The sequence below is a fragment of the Etheostoma spectabile genome, unplaced genomic scaffold, assembly GCF_008692095.1.
Source record: "Etheostoma spectabile isolate EspeVRDwgs_2016 unplaced genomic scaffold, UIUC_Espe_1.0 scaffold172, whole genome shotgun sequence".
NCBI lineage: Eukaryota > Metazoa > Chordata > Actinopteri > Perciformes > Percidae > Etheostoma > Etheostoma spectabile.
Genome location: NW_022605573.1, coordinates 1,378,906 through 1,396,335, shown reverse-complemented (window position 1 = coordinate 1,396,335; position 17,430 = coordinate 1,378,906). Strand labels below are relative to the sequence as shown.

The window sequence follows — 17,430 nt, the reverse complement described above, 5'->3', positions numbered from 1 at the left end:
TCAGTTGCAACCGTGTGACATGTTTGTGTGCTGTGTTTTGTCTCCATGAGGTCAGTCTCTAGCAGAGATCGGCCTGCACAATAGATACCAGGTCTCCGACTGCTACTGGAGAGGATCTCCACCCAAACAAAGGACGTGTCCCTCACTCCCCCTTGGCCCTGCTTTTCAGAATTGACTCACTCGGCAGAGCTATGGTTGGACCAAAACAACTTATCATAAGGTCTCAGTGAACCATGAACTACATGCTTCTTATTTAGAAGTGAACCTAATAATCACACTGACACCAAGTAGACTATGTGTAATGCTTTTGCTCTTTAGCTCAAAATATAATGAATTTAACACACATGATTAATATAATGCACCACGTGAATATAATGTTTATGAGCACACATGATATGAATACATGATAGGATACGTTCAATATCACCAAAGCAGGTTACTGAAATCAGAAGACAAATTAAATTACATGAGAAATAATTTAGCTCCAACATGTTAGGCCAAACGTTTAAAATGACATGTCCAAATTCATATTTTCTCTTTTTTTTTTTAAACCTTTTTTTGCTTTTACGGCTGCAACTAACAATTGTTTTCATTATAGTCTGCATATGAATCGATTCATGGTTTAAATATCACACTTTATAAAAAGGTGTGTAAAATGTTGGTCTGTTGTGAAACATGCACATCACAGAGCACAAGTTGACCCATTTAAATGTGGAACTCCAAAAGATTCCCTTTGTCATAATGGGAGACAAAGAAAACCAGCAGACATTCACATGGTAGAAGTTAAAGTAAACTATGAGTTCCTGCATGGTATGAGTGCAATTTAATTTTTTGTCGATCCGCTAGCCCCCTGCCCCCTGAATACACGGTGAAAAAACCCGGTCGGAGGAGACAACACAGGGGTCGTAAAGGTCAAACAAACATTAAAAGGCACAGGATAGGTGTTGTTGCCCGATATGAGTCGAGTGCATGCGTCACTTTGCGACGAGTAGCCTACAAGATGCTAACGGGAGACTTCTGTAATGTCAACACAGTAAAAATGGACCTACTTAACGAAGTTGGTTCACTGCTGGCTACAAGTTAGCATCAAACACAACAAGGGCTGTCAGATGAATGGTGTTTTGAGCTAACGTTAGCAATCAAACAGTCATAGCTAGATAGCTAAAAGGTTTCTGAAATGATTCCCATCTTCTGTTATTGTTTATAATGAGAAAAGTTTATTATTTCATAGATTTCACAAATTTCAGTATGACACGTTATATCGTAAACCGTTTAAATCTGAGCATGCGCGACTCACATCTGCACTCGACTCACATCGGGCACTGACAACAGGACCCAAAATTCAACAACCCACTCCAGCCAATCACCGACAAGATGATTGGGGTAGGGGTTTAGTGACAGTTTGCAAATCCTGTCTCAGAAAGCCTTTCCTCTCCCTAGTTAGCCGCATCGTACTGAAGTTGGTTGCAGTTCCACTATGTTTTTGTTGTGAAGCACTTTGTGGCCCTATACCTTTGAAAGGTGCTATATAAATAAACTTTTACTTACTTTACTTACTTACTTACTTACACTAGCTGGGTTCAACATGAAATACAGGTCAAAAGTACTTTTGGATTCAAATCTGCACTCGCCTCACATTGGACAGGGACAATGACAGTTACGGACACATGGGGGGGGGAGGGGCAAGCTTGCTCCATTTTGCTTGTAATTTACAGGGAATGTCAAGAAGTGACCATGCAGGAACTCCCAGTGCACCTTTAAGTGATTTTTAGTGATCATTTTAGGCATTTTGGCAAAATGCTGCCGCTCGTCTCCTACTGGGACTCGTAAGCGAGATCACATCACCCCTGTCCTTGCCTCTCTTCACTGGCTCCCAGTAAATTTTAGGATTGATTTTAAGATTTTATTGTTCGTTTTTTAAAAGCCCTTCATGGACTAGCTCCAGTCTACATCACTGGTCATTAAGGTCTGCAAACCAGTCTCTTCTTGTTGTCCCTAAAACACGGCTGAAGAGCAGTGGGGATCGGGTTTTCTCAGCCGCAGCCCCGAGACTGTGGAATGACTTGCCTCTTCATGTCAGACCGGCCCCCAGCTTTCCGGTTTTTAAAATCGCGACTAAAAACACATTTTTATTCCCTGGCTTTTAATCCAGCGTGACAACTGTAGGTCATATTTGTCTGGTGTTGTATTCTGTCTATTGATTGTTTCATGTCAGCACTTTGGTCAACCTGGTTGTTTTTAAATGTGCTTCAGCAATAACGTTTGATTGATTGATTGATTGATTGATTTTTGCTTCAAAAAGTCACTGGAAGATTCACCAATTATCAGAGTTGTTGCTAATTATTTTGGTGCATTTTTTTTTTTTTTAATCTGAAGATTTGAGGAACTGTTTGTACCCGAGAAGCCGACAGCACACTCGTCTTTGAACGCCACGAACGGGTCGGAGTCCTCAACGAGTTGGGTCAGCGCCACCTGCAGCAGCAGGTAGACGGGTCCGTAGAGCAGGAAGAAGACCGACAGCAGGTAGAGGAACCAGGCCGCACCCAGACGGCCCTCCAGCCTGATGCCTTTCCAGATGAAGGACACCATGTTGAAGTAGAGGTGCCAGTCGTCCACATGGTGCAGCGGGGACAGGAAGAGGCGACCCCAGTCCTTGTCCCAGTACACCCGTTGGAGGCTCACGCAGGCCTGAGGAGGGGATGGACAACGTAGGAATAACCATGTTTTACTCTAATCAGGGTAGAAAGAAGGTCTTTCTGAGATATGTTAAGGTTTGGGTGTTTTGTCTTATTGTGGTAGTCCGTTTTCCTGTCCTATTGGGGTAGTCTGTTTTCCTGTCCTATTGTGGTAGTCTGTTTTCCTGTCCTATTGGGGTAGTCTGTTTTCCTGTCCTGTTGGGGTAGTCTGTTTTCCTGTCCTATTGGGGTAGTCTGTGTTCCTGTCCTATTGGGGTAGTCTGTTTTCCTGTCTTATTGGGGTAGTCTGTTTTCCTGTCCTATTGGGGTAGTCTGTTTTCCTGTCCTATTGGGGTAGTCTGTTTCCTGTCCTATTGGGAAGTCTGTTTTCCTGTCTTATTGGGGTAGTCTGTTTTCTTGTCTTATTGGGGTAGTCTGTTTTCTTGTCTTATTGGGGTAGTCTGTTTTCCTGTCCTGTTGGGGTAGTCTGTTTTCCTGTCTTATTGTGGTAGTCTGTTTTCCTGTCTTGTCGGGGTAGTCTGTTTTCCTGTCTTGTCGGGGTAGTCTGTTTTCCTGTCTTATTGGGGTAGTCTGTTTTCCTGTCTTATTGGGGTAGTCTGTTTTCCTGTCCTATTGGGGTAGTCTGTTTTCCTGTCCTGTTGGGGTAGTCTGTTTTCCTGTCTTATTGGGGTAGTCTGTTTTCCTGTCCTATTGGGGTAGTCTGTTTTCCTGTCCTGTTGGGTTAGGTCTGTTTCTTGTCCTATTGGGTAGTCTTTTCCTTCCTATTGGGTAGTCCTTTTTCCCTGTCTAATTGGGGTAGTCTGTTTTTCCTGTTCTATTGGGGTAGTCCTGTTGTCCTGTCTTATTGGGGAGTCTGTTTTGCTTCCTATTGGGGAGTTGTTTTCCTGTCTTTTGGGGTAGCTGTTTCCTGTCTTATTGGGTAGTCTTTTTTCTTGTCTATTTGGGGTAGTCTGTTTTCCTGTCCTGTTTGGGGTAGTCTGTTTTCCTGTCTTATGTGGTAGTCTGTTTCCTGTCTTGTCGGGGTAGTCTGTTTTCCTGTCTTGTCGGGGTAGTCTGTTTTCCTGTCTTATTGGGGTAGTCTGTTTTCCTGTCTTATTGGGGTAGTCTGTTTTCCTGTCCTATTGGGGTAGTCTGTTTTCCTGTCCTGTTGGGGTAGTCTGTTTTCCTGTCTTATTGGGGTAGTCTGTTTTCCTGTCCTATTGGGGTAGTCTGTTTTCCTGTCCTGTTGGGGTAGTCTGTTTTCCTGTCCTATTGGGGTAGTCTGTTTTCCTGTCCTATTGGGGTAGTCTATTTTCCTGTCCTATTGGGGTAGTCTGTTTTCCTGTCTTATTGGGGTAGTCTGTTGTCCTGTCTTATTGGGGTAGTCTGTTGTCCTGTCTTATTGGGGTAGTCTGTTGTCCTGTCCTATTGGGGTAGTCTGTTTTCCTGTCCTATTGGGGTGATCTGTTTTCCTGTCTTATTGTGGTAGTCTGTTTCCTGTCTTGTCGGGGTAGTCTGTTTTCCTTCTTTGTCGGGGTAGTCCTTTTTCCTGTCTTGTCGGGTAGTCTGTGTTTCCTGTCTTATTGGGTAGTCTGTTGTCCTGTCCTATTGGGGTAGTCTGTTTTCCTGTCCTATTGGGTATTCTGTTTTTTTCCTGTCCTTTTGGGGTAGTCTGTTTCCTGTCTATTGGGTAGTCTGTTTTCCTGTCCTATTGGGTAGTCCTGTTTCTGCCTGTTGGGTAGTCTTTTCTCTATGGTAGTCCTGTTTTCCTGTCCTATTGGGGTAGTCTTTTCCTGTCCTATTGGGGTAGTCTTTTTCCTGTCTTTGGGTATCTGTTGTCTGTCTTATTGGGTAGTCTGTTGTCCTGTCCTATGGGGTAGTCTGTTTTCCCTGTCCTATTGGGGTGATCTGTTTTTCCTGTCTTATTGTGGTAAGTCTGTTTCCTGTCTTGTCGGGTAGTCTGTTTTCCTGTCTTGGTCGGTAGTCTGTTTTCCTGTCTTATTGGGGTAGTCTGTTTTCCGTCTTATGGGGAGTCTTTGTCCTTCCTATTGGTGATCTGTTTTCTGTCTCTATTGGGGTGACTTTTCCTGTCTTATTGGGGTAGTCTGTTTCCTGTCTTATTGGGGTATTCTTTTCCTGTCCTATGGGGTAGTCTGTTTTCCTGTCCTATTGGGTAGTCTGTTTCCCTGTCCTATTGGAAGTCTGTTTCCTGTCTCATTGGGGTAGTCTGTTTTCTTGTCTTATTGTGGGTAGTCTGTTTCTTGTCTTATTGGGGTAGTCTGTTTTCCTGTCCTGTTGGGGTAGTCTGTTTTCCTGTCCTTTGGGTAGTTGTTTCCTTCTTATTGTGGTAGTTTCCTTGTTCGTCTTGTGGGGTAGTCTGTTTCTGTCTTTTGCGGGTGTCTGTTCCTTCTATTGGGGTAGTCTTTTCCGTCTTGTCGGGTAGTCTGTTTTCTGTCCTATTGTGGTAGTCTGTTTTCTGTCTTATTGGGGTAGTCTGTTTTCCTTGTCTATTGGGGTAGTCGGTTTTTCCTGTCTATTGGGGGTAGTCTGTTGCGCTGTCCTGTTGTGGGTAGTCTTTTTTCCTTTCCTGTGTTATTGGGGTAGTCTGTTTTCCTGTCTATTGGTTAGTCTTTTTCCTGCCTGTTGGGATAGTCGGTTTCCTGTCCTATTGGGTAGTCTGTTTTCCTGTCCTATTGGGGTAGTCTTTTTCCTGTCCTATTGGGGTAATCTGTGGTTTCGCTTCTTATTGGGTAGTCTGTTTCTGTCTTATGGGTCGTCTGTTTTTTGTCCTGTCCTATTTGGGGAAGTGCTGTTTCCTGTCTTATTGGGGTAGTCTTTTTCTTTCTTATTGGGGTATCTGTTTTCTGTCTTATGGGTTAGTCTGTTTTCCTGTCTTTGGGTAGTCTGTTTTCCTGTCTGGTAGTCTGTTTTCCTGTCTGTGTGGTAGTTCTGTTTCCTGTCTTGTCGGGGTAGTCGCTGTTTCCTGTCTATGGGTTTCTGTTTTCCTGTCTTGGGGGAGTCTGTTTCCTCTATTGGGGTATCTGTTTTCCTGTCCTTGGGTAGTCCTGGTTTTCCTGTCTTATTGGGGTAGTCTGTTTCCTGTCCTATTGGGGTAGTCCCTGTTTTCCTGTCCTGTTGGGGTAGTCTGTTTTCCTGTCCATGGGGTAGTCTGTTTTTCCTGTCCTATTGGGTAGTCTGTTTTCCGTCCTATTGGGGTAGTCCTGTTTTTCCTGTCCTATGGGGTATCTGTTGTCCTGTCTTATTGGGTATTCGGTTGTCCTGTCTTATTGGGGTAGTCTTTGTCCTTTCCTATTGGTGTATCTCTGTTTTCCTGCCTCTTGGGTTGATCTGTTTTCCTGTCTTATTGTGTAGTCTGTTTTCCTGTCTTGTCGGGTAGTCTGTTTCCTGTCTTCGGTTGTCCTGTTGTTCCTGTCTTATTGGGGTAGTCTGTTGTCCTGTCATTGGTGGTAGTCTGGGTTTTCCTGTCCTATTGGGGTAGTCCTTTTTTTCCTGTCCTGTGGGTAGTCTGTTTTCCTGTCTTAGTGGGGTAGTCTGTTTTCCTGTCCTATTGGGTAGTCTGTTTTCTGTCCTTTGGTGGTAGTCTGTTTTCCTGTCCTATTGGGTCTCTGTTTTTCCTGTCCTATTGGGTAGTCTATTTTCCTGTCTATTGGGGTAGTCTTTTTCCTGTCTTATTGTGTTAGTCCTGTTGTCCTGTCTTATTGGGGTAGTCTGTTGTCCTGTCCTATGGTAGTCTTTTTCCTGCCCCTATTGGGGTGAGCTGTTTTCCTGTTCTTATTGTGGTAGTCTGTTTTCCTGTCTGTGGGTGTAGTCTGTTTTCCTGTCTTGTCGGGTAGTCTGTTTTCCTGTCTTATTGGGGTAGTCTGTTTTCCTGTCTTATGTGGTTAGTCTGTTGTCCTGTCTATTGGGGTATCTGTTTTCCTGTCCTATTGGGGTGATCTGTTTTCCTTCTTTTGGGTAGTCTGTTTCCTGTCTTATTGGGGTAGTCTGTTTCCTGTCCTATTGGGTAGTCTGTTTTCCTGCCTATTGGGGTAGTCTGTTTCCTGTCCTATTGGGAGTCTGTTTTCCTGTCTTATTGGGGTTAGTTCTGTTTTCTTGTCTTATTGGGTAGTCTGTTTCTGTCTATGGGGTAGTCTGTTTTCCTGTCCTGTTTTGGGTGTCTGTTTTCCTGTCCTGTTGGGGTATTCGTTGTTTCCTGTCTTATTCTGGTAGTCTGTTTTCCTGTCTTGTCGGGTAGTCTGTTTTTCCTGTCTTGTCGGGGTAGTCTGTTTCCTTCTATTGGGGTAGTCTGTTTTCCTGTCTTGTCGGGTAGTCTGTTTTCCTGTCTATGGTGGTAGTCTGTTTTCCCTGTCATTGGGGTAGTCTTGTTCCTGTCCTATTGGGGTAGTCTGTGTTCCTGCCTTATCTGGTTTAGTCTGTTTCCTCCTATGGGGTAGTCTTTTTTCCCTGGTCCCTAGGGTGAGTCTGTTTTCCCTGTCCTAGTTTTTGTAGTCTGTTTTCCTGTCTTATTGGGGTAGTCTGTTGTCCTGTCTTATTGTGGTAGTCTGTTTTCCTGTCTTATTTTCTTAGCCTGGTTTTCTGTCATGTCTTGTGATTTTGTTATTTTTGGTCTTGTTTCCCGTTTTATTGTGATAGTCTTGTTTCCCGTTTTATTGTGATAGTCTTGTTTCCCGTTTTATTGTGATAGTCTCGTTTCCCGTTTTATTGTGATAGTCTTGTTTTCTGTGCCGTCTTGTTTAGTTTTCCCATCCTTGTCTGATGAATTTCACTTGTTTCCCAGTGTAACTGAGGGACAGCGCTACCGAGATTACATGTTTAGTCTATATTTTTGATAATTTCATTAGTGTTCTGCCTGGTTTTCTGTCATGTCTTGTGAGTTTTGTTATTTTTGGTCTTGTCTATGTTCTGTTTCCTGTTTTATTGTGACAGTCTTGTCCATGTTAACACACATGATTCAAACAACATGCTATTGCTCCGTCCTTTGGTTCAGATACTCAGCGTCCAGCAACCAGTTTCTATACGGAACGAGTCATGAAAATGAACACTGTAATTAATGGTGGATGGGTTGCTAAAAAAATAACGTATAATTAGTGAGAAACGTATTACTGCGAACACAGAGCAGAGAACAGAGCTGCTGCTCCTGTGCACATTTACGCATTGTTGTCATCAGATTAGACGTCTCACAGATGCACACAGTGCATGTTGGAATATGGCTGGAGACTAGCCGATGGCGGGTGTGAGCCCATCAAAAAAATAGTCTGTAGTTCATTAGCTGAGTTACATTTTGTCTGAATCTGCAAATAAACTACAAACCAAAGTTGTTGAATAAAATTGAATGCAGTAAAAAATGACAAGTCTGGCTTCCGTAAAAAGAAGTTGAATTGTTGAGCTTGTCGGAGGCGGAGTTTAACGCTCGTGTTGTCTTCCCGTTAACCATGAAAAATCAAAATTCTTCTGTTTTTGTTGCTTTTTCTGATTAATTTGTCACTTTTTCCAAGCTTTTGGTGCTTTTTTTTAAAAACCTGAGCTGGTTTAATAACAGGTTTTACACTCATTCTTGGAATTCATGGTCAACAAACCTTAGTTATATCAAATTGTACATACGTTTTTTAGTTAAAAACTGAGAAATTATGAATCATTTTGACTAATAGTTAAGATCAGAGGATGTCGAGTGGATCTCAGATGGGTAGATGTCAAAGTTTAGTTCGGATACTGTTTTGAAACCTTAAAAAAAAAAAAAAAATGCTATAAGCTTCAATAAAACACCCCAAAAAAATCAATGAAAGTAATTGTTAATTTTACCTGAAGAATGTTGTATGGAATCCTCCATGTTATTTTTGGGGGTAATTTGGTAGATAGAAATCCATATTTTAGATATAAAACACTTTGAAAAGGGTCAATTTGACCCGAGGACAACACGAGGGTTAAGAGATATTCAGAGTTTAGGTAGCTGAAGAGATATTCCTAATGTGCCACTAACCTTTATCGGCGGAGCAGCTGGGAACATGTAAAGGTACACGTTGAACCCCAGGACCGCCAGGGTGACTGCTGGGATGTTTCCCAGACCCTCGTGGAACAGCTGGACCACCAGGAGCAGCAGGCCCAGCTGGAAACTCCTCTGCATACTGAAAACCACCTGGGGGGGGGGGGAGGGTCCAACGCCGCTGGGAGGATTTGAATCTAATGCAACATCTGGGTCAACTTTTGATTAAATCTATCTATCAGCAGTAGCCTGTGTATCTAACAGCATCTATCTATATCCATCAACAGTATCTATGTATTGATCGATCTGTAGTATCCATCCACTGCAGCATATGTATCTAACTAACAGTGTATCTATAGTATGAATCTATATCCAACAGTATCTATAGTATAAACTGTACAACTAACAGTATCTATATCTATGTAGTTAAATTCGTTCTATAAAACCGTCACATGATATATATAATCACACACACACACAACACAAAAATTACAAGGATCTATGTATGATCGTTCTGTAGTATCATTGCAGCATGTGTATTAATCAACGTGTATCATCAATATATCATATATAATCCATCCACTAACATCTTATACATCTATACATACACACACACACACACACACACACACACAAACCTCTCACACACACACACAACCTCACACACACACACACACACACCCTCACACACACACACACACACACACTATAGTATCTATAGTACATAGGTGGAAAAAGTACTAAAATATTGTACTGAAGTAAAAGTAAGTACCAACACTTTGATGAAATATTACTCAAGGGGGGGGGGGTAGTTTAATTCCAAAGGAACTTTATTAGGATGCATATAATCTTGATCCATTAAATAACTGGCCTTTAATAATAATTTAACAATAAATTTACAATACATTATTCATTTTGAATTTTGAATTAAGGCATTAAGATCAATTTTCAAAAGATGTTTTTTTTATTCCTCTTTTAAGTCAATTTAAGCAGTGGTTCCTATAGTCAGCGCAGCACTGTATATCCATCAAGTAGTCGATCTATCCACATCTATCCATCCATCCAATCCATCCATCTATCCATCTATTCATCATTATCCATCCACCATCCATCATCATCCATCATCATCTATCTATCCATCCATCCATCCAATCCAGCATCCTCCATCCATCCATCCATCCATCCATCCATCCATCCATCTATCCATCATATCTATCATCTATCAATACACATCCATTCATCCACAATCCATCTATCATCTACATTATCTATCTATCCATCATCTATCTATCCATCCATCATCCATCATCTATCCATTATCATCCATCCATCTATCTATCCATCCATACACCATCTATCATCATCCATCCATCTATCATCATCATCATCTATCCATCTCATCTACATCCATCTATCCATCCATCAATCATCCATCTATAGCTTCATCTACTATCCACTTCCATCATCCATCCATCCATCATCCATCATCTATCCATCTATCCACTATCAGCCATCCATCATAATCATCATCCATCATCCACATCTATCACATCTATCCATCTAGCCATCTATCCATCCATCCATCCATCCACATTACCATACATCCATCACTCCATCCATCCATCCATCCCTCCTACCATCCATCTACGATCCATCCACACCATCATCCTGTATCCATCAATCAACCATCCATCACATCCATCCATCATCAATCCATACATCCATCCATCCATCATAGCAAATGTATCTCATGTAGTGAAAATAGATCAAGTTGTCATAAATCCCAAACTATTGTGTTTTTAATTAAAGAAAAATTCATACAAATGTATAATCATCTATCCAAATGTACACTCGTGATAACAACATAACACATGTCACACAGGACATTTCATGCTACAATCTTCTCCAAAATAACAGAGCCCCCCCTTTACCAATCCCACTATGGAGACATGGGACTGATGTCCACAGCCCAGACCAGCAGGGTTTCTACACACTGAAGTAGCCTGTCTGAGCTAGTTAGCTGTATTTATTTAACCTGTGTCCTACATACAGTTGTCCTACGGGTTGCTAGTGCCAGACAAAAATCAGCAATGCCACTAAACGAGTTTAGCGCCTCGCTGCCTAGATGCTGATCATTCGTCACCTTGGTGCAGGGGTCATCAGATCCATTTTTCCAAGGGCCAGAATTTTTCTAAGCAGACACTCGAGAGCCAGACTTTCACATAAAGAAGATAAAAGGAATTTATACCTGATATGCCGATTTATTTATTATAATCTTTTTTTATCATGTGTTAGTGTGAGCAAACTCCTAAAAACATGGAGACTCCCTAATGATAACTGGCTCTTTAACTAGAAAAAGGAGGCAGTTCATTGACGGGTGAGGGTTAAAATCAGAGGGATATTTAGGACAAAAACATATCTTATGACATACTATAACTTTTTTCACATTTCACGACGTACCTTTTTATTACGTCATACCATACTAGGACTTTTTACGACATACTATTACTTTTTTGATCACTTTACTATATACAACACTGACTTTTTTGACATTTCACGACATACTATATTATGATTTTTTATGACAAATTCTACTATGCTATGACTTTTTTATTACTTTTTACCACATACTATGACTTTTTAATGACATACTATATAATGACTTTTTTTTACTTTTTATGTCATACCATACTATGACTTTTTATTTAATTTTTTTCACATTTTAGGACATACCATGACATACTCTATCATCTCTGGCTCTGGTTAAAGTCTGGGATTTTTTAAACATGGCTGTAGTATGCAGCGTCCTGATTGGTGGAAAACGCAGAAAGACACGGCTGTTGTCAGGTAAACATGTCGCTGTCAAAGAGGCGGAAGAGAAACGTTGACGTGGAAAAGCTCATCTTTAATGATGAAGGGACTGATACCATAGACTATATATTATTATTATTATTAATATTAACGGTCTAGGACTGATACGCAGGCTAGCATTCGTCACGCGCGTCTCATTTGCAATGAAACGATGCTGTTGCAAAATAATAAAACCATCATCATCATCATCAGGGATGAAGGCGGCGAGCGTAACGTCAGGTCATTCACGTGCATATTAAGTAGCCACGTGCATCTGTTTGGGTCTTTCAATGCGTCCTCGGCTTAGGGTGACCACCCGTCCCGCGTAGCGCGTGCGCGCACAGCGTTTGAAGCCCAATTCACGCGTCCCGCAAATTGAGACCGTGTCACGCATAATCAATGCTGCTCAAAAAAAAGTTGGTCGCTATAATCTTGGAGGACGAGCAGCCAAACGAAATTAGGCTCGTTGGACATGAACTGCGCCTGTAAAGTAGACAGAGCCGGCGGCAGCAGCCGGGGGGTGGTGGGGGGGGACACTAAAAGCTGCGGTAAAGTCGGGCAGTTTCCAGCGATCCAGAACAGGAAGTGACTTAACACTGTGGTGCGATTCCGATTTAATAAAATCTAATCAGACTACACAATCAGCTGGAACAGTCTCTAGGTTAATTGTAGCTCTCAAAGTGTTCTACATGAGATCTGTTGCTGATTTTAATTAACAACAGACTAGAGATGATCTGTGATCTGATCAGATTTTGTCTCTCTGACTTCTAAACGTCTCTATCAGCCAGAATGTCCAGAATATGACTTTAAATCAGACAAATAGTTAAAATCCCTCCTATTCGTTGTCATGACAGCGCACGCACGTGCATACCAAACACTGGGAAGGGACTTTTAGGAATGGGCTTTCCAATTCAAAAACTGGAGAAAGAGCCCGAGTCTGAGCAGTCTGAGACCCCCCACCATCAGTTAGAAAGAGAAGGTGGGTTCTAGGAAGACTGGGAAGACTCTTTTGTTTAAACTGTTCCTGTTGAGCAATTACACTTCCTGTTAGTCCTATAATTTCATATTATAATGTATTTAAAGTGAATGAATTGTAATGAAAATTAAATTAAATAGCTAAAGTAAATCGTAAGTGGAAGTGCATCTGTCAATTATATTATAATTGTATGAGATTTCAAAATATTAATCTTTATTTAGAAAAAAATACACATTGGTTGGCCTATTCATGAGCTTACATCAGCAGTTTCACATGTTCAGGGGCATAGGGCATTATTAATATACCATGTACGTGGTATGTGCTAGAAATGGGTAAACCTTTATTAGTGAGTCTGCCCGTGGGGGGGGCACCGCTTCGCCAGGCAGTGTCCCACATTGTCCCTCAGAAACATACCACTTGTCCCCCCTTGGGCTTATTAGCAGGTGGTCACCCTACCTCGGCTTCACCTGAGAGGATGGTTCGTTTAGCCAGCAGTGAAGGTTATAAGAAAGTGGCCAAATTTCAAGATTCCCGCCAAACTGATTTAAGATTTTGTTTTAGCTTGTTGGTGAATATTCGCCATTTGCCGAGTTGAGCTGTGTGTGTGTAAAACAGCGCGCGTGAATGACTGGTCTGAAATATCGCTCGCTATGTTTCTGCCTGCCAGGTGATGCGTTGAAGTAACTTTTGACTTTTTACCAGCTGTGTGTGTGTGTGTGTGTGTGTGTGTGTGTGTGTGTGTGTGTGTGTGTGTGTGTGTGTGTGTGTGTGTGTGTGTGTGTGTGTGTGTGTTGTGTGTGTGTGTGTGTAACGCCGGCAGCGCTGTACAGAAGACGGGTGTTGTGCCAACGTACGTATCCCCGCCAGGATTTGTCTCCCCTGGCCGCGGGAGCGCGCACGCACACGGAGCGGAGTTTCTGCGAATTGTTTATGGTAGACGAGGGAAAAAAAGTGGTTAATTGAAAAGCCATATTAAACTACATTAAATTAAAACGGAAATCACGTTAGAGGACACACTTTGCTGTCCCAGAATGCATCAGACGATGGTTGCTGCACGATTTCTTTTCTTCCTTTCGTTTTTTATTCCCTCAAATGGGATTTGTAGTGCACAAAACGTAATATATACACACAGTACACACAGTAACGTGAGTAGCCTATGTATTTCGTTATTTTCCACCTCTGCTATAACACACACACACACACACACACACACACACCACACACACACACAACACACACACACACAACACACACTATTGAATATAAATCAATATCTATATATCTGCGTGTTTCTCAGTATATTAAAGATGTAGCTTAGTTCATGAAATGCATTTTACTAAACTGACCTAGTGATCGTGTAGTAGACTGAAAACAAACGCCCATCCGGACATGTTTACTCCTCTTCCTCCATCTTTGGAGAGAAGCAGCTGATCCAGACACGGTGGAAAAATAAGCTCTGACAATCAAAGGGCTCCAAAAGCAGCGGAAGATGAGGGATTATACACTCTTAAAATAACTATAAATGAGAATCCATCGGGATTAATTTAACATGCGGTACTCACACACCGTCCGCCAGCGGGGAGCGCGCATCTGTCTCCAGACCGGATCCACCGGGGATCTGTCTCCAGACCGGATCCACCGGGGAGAAGCAGAAACGAAACTTAAACCTGATCCTCGGAAAGTCTTGCAGGACTCACGGGACCAGGGCTGGAATGGAACCAAGTACATGTACTCAAGTAGTGTAGCCTACTTACGTACAAATCTGAGGTACTTGTACTTTACTTGAGCATTTTATTCTCATGTATTTTTATTCTCATGCCACTTTCTACATATAATACTGTACTTTTTTACTCCGCTATATACATCTGACAGCTCTGTTACTTTACATATTAAGATTTTTTTTCTCCCCAAAGTATGCTTATTGCTCAAACCTCATAAATAATTACAGGCTGTATTGGGAATAACAAAGAATTGCAGGTTTGAACTTTTTCTTGCTTTTTAAAACAGAACAAAAACACATTCATTCAACCCATTAAGATTTTTGAACACAACACATTTAGTTTAAAAAAGATTTTGTGGATAAAACATGTTTTATTATAAATTAAACTAGCCATATAACGGCCTACAAGTCCATCTGAAAATACAACTACTGCAGTACTTTTATTTTAAATAGCCCAAGCACATTTTTCTGATACATCATTTTACTTAAGCAACATTTTCAATGCAGGACTTTTACTTGTGACAGAGTAGTTTTTTTTAACAGTGTGGTCATAGTATTTTTACTTATGTAAAGGCTCCGAATACTCGAGGATTCTTTTAATCATTTATGCACCATTTACATTAGTCTGCTTTATTAAAATAATCTACATTTCAAACCGTCTAATGTAAGATCAGCAGTGGTGGAATGTAACTTAAGTAAATTTACTCAACTACTGTAGCTTAGATATGGTTTTGAGGCAAGGGTACTTGTATTTTCACTCAGCGCTATTGACAAGATTTTTTCACCTAAACATGCTTCTCCGGGAGAGCCGCATTGCCCCAGCGGGACGTTCCCTGCAGGCTACACTCGCGATTCCTATTCACGGGATTGGCAGGTGGTCTGCCTGGATGTCCTGACTGTGGAGGATGTCGAAGATATTTGGATAATTGGAATTCTGTTGGTGGGGCTCCTGATCATCGGCCTTGGGGTCTCGCTGACCTATTGGAAAATTGGTAAGACAGCCGCCAGCAAATTCACCCACAAGCTGTCTGGGGAACTTAAAGAGTGCCTACACGGAGTGGTTGAGGGGATGAAGGTTTTACATCTAAGGGCTAACCAGTCCGGTGAACTGTCTCGTAACATCTCAGACCGGACCGTGGAAGCGCAGAAGGGGATTGATAACATCAGGGCCCAGTCGGTGGAGTTGCTTCGTGTAACCACCGGACTGGCAGAGAAGGTAGATGGACTGCAAAAATCACTACGTGATATGGATGCTCGTATGACGCTGAGGTCGGTGACAACTGATTGATGGACATTGATTCGTACAAATTCCACCGAGTCACCCTAAATTTGGATTGAAATTGATCAACTGTTTCCCCCCCGCCCCCCCCCTTCTCTGCCCGAAGCGGGAAAACAACTTGCAGCTGACATTCTATCCTTTCCCTTGCACTGGCTTATCTCTCCAAGGTCACGCAGATGGACTGAACTTTTACCAACACAGACAGTCTGATGCGCTACATTTACACACACAACTCATTCTCACACACACACCATACACCACCCCCCCGAACCAGCCCCCGATCCGTCTGACTGCCTCGTTTCTTTCTTTCTTGTGTTTCCACCTCACGTCCATGGTCAAGGCCGGGCTGAACTGGGCTGTTTTGCACAGTGCAGTCAGTCTGTCTCACATTTCACATACATACGCACACACACTCATAGTCAAGGCCGGACTGAACTGAGCTGTTTTTCAACAACCCACACAGTTTGTGTCTCCTACGCACTCACATCCACAGACACCATACACCAATTATTCCTTCATGTATGTAGTCTCGTGCATTATATTATGTCTTGTTTACCTGCTGTCTGCTATATCCTTTTCAGAGTGCATGTGGCGGCGCTTTACTACTGCGGCTCAGAGGCTCTCAACTCTCTAAACTGTATTTCGTTGCATTGTACCTGTAACTGTGTGTGACAATAAAGTTGAATCTAATCTAATTTTGTAAGGTTTTTCCAATTTCATGCTACACACACACACACACACACACACACACACACACACACCACCACACACACTTTGTCTGAGATAGTATCTTAAAAATATTGAGAACTTCTCAAAGTCATTATTTAGAGATTCTCATTATTTTGAGTTTTTCTAATTATTTTAAGATCTCATTATTTAGATAAAGTAATTTTTAGATACTGAGTCATTATTTATAGATGGTATCTCAAAATAATTTAGTAGCTTAAGTCATTATTTATAGATAGCTCACTAAATTATTTAGAGATTCTAAGTCATTTATAGATCACTATGTCATTATTTGGAAAAACTATGTCATTATTCATAAAATATACATGATTTATAGATACAAAGTCATTATTCAGATAAACTAAGTCATTTAGAGAAAAAGCTTATTCAGATAAAGAGATACTAACTCCTTATTTTGATATACTAACCCATTATGTAAAAAAATACATCATTTAGAGTACTAACTCCTTATTTTGGAGTATAACTCCTATTTCTATCCTTATTTAGATATACTAACTCCTTATTTCTAACTCCTTATTAGAGATACTAACTCCTTATTTGGAGACTAACCCCTAGTTAGAGATACTAACTCCTTATTTAGAGATACTAACTCCTTATTTGGAGATACTAACTCCTTATTGGAGATACTAACTCCTTTTTAGATATACTAACTCTTATTCAACTCCTTATTTAGAGATATTAACTCCTTATTTGGAGATACTAACTCCTTATTTGGAGATACTACTCCTTATTTCTAACTCCTTATTTGGAGATACTAACTCTTATTTCTAACTCCTTATTTAGAGATACTAACTCCTTATTTGGAGATACTAACTCCTTATTTCTAACTCCTTACTTAGAGATACTAACTCCTTATTTTGATATACTAACTCATCAAGTAAAAAAATACATAATTTAGAAATACTAACTCCTTATTTAGAGATGCTAACTCCTTATTTCTAACTCCTTATTTTGATATACTAACTCATTCTGTAAAAAAAACAAAAAAGCAACATCATTTAGAGATCCTAAGTCCTTATTTAGAGAAAATACATCATCATTTAGAGATCCTAGCTCCTTATTTAGAGATCCTAACTCCTTATTTAGAGATCCTAAGTCCTTATTTGGATAAAATACCTCATCATATAGAGAAACTTTGATTATAATGCCTTACAGGGTCTATTTTTCCTCCATGGGCCACAG

General features: G+C 41.1%; 1 protein-coding gene across 2 annotated transcripts in view; it reads right to left on the bottom strand.

The window, feature by feature from the left end:
• LOC116685747 (rhomboid-related protein 4) overlaps positions 1–14,151 on the bottom strand; it is an 18,389-nt gene extending 4,238 nt beyond the window's left edge. The window contains exons 1-3 of one of the 2 annotated variants that reach the window (XM_032510662.1): positions 13,849–14,151; positions 8,674–8,818; positions 2,397–2,688 (exon numbers count right to left, since the gene is read on the bottom strand). In XM_032510662.1, coding sequence (XP_032366553.1) covers positions 2,397–2,688; positions 8,674–8,817 — 436 coding nt within the window. In that variant the 5' untranslated portion in view covers position 8,818; positions 13,849–14,151. Of the gene's footprint in view, positions 1–2,396; positions 2,689–8,673; positions 8,830–13,848 lie in introns of both variants that reach the window. The other variant, XM_032510661.1, reaches the window with a different exon arrangement.
• Positions 14,152–17,430: the final 3,279 nt, after the last annotated feature.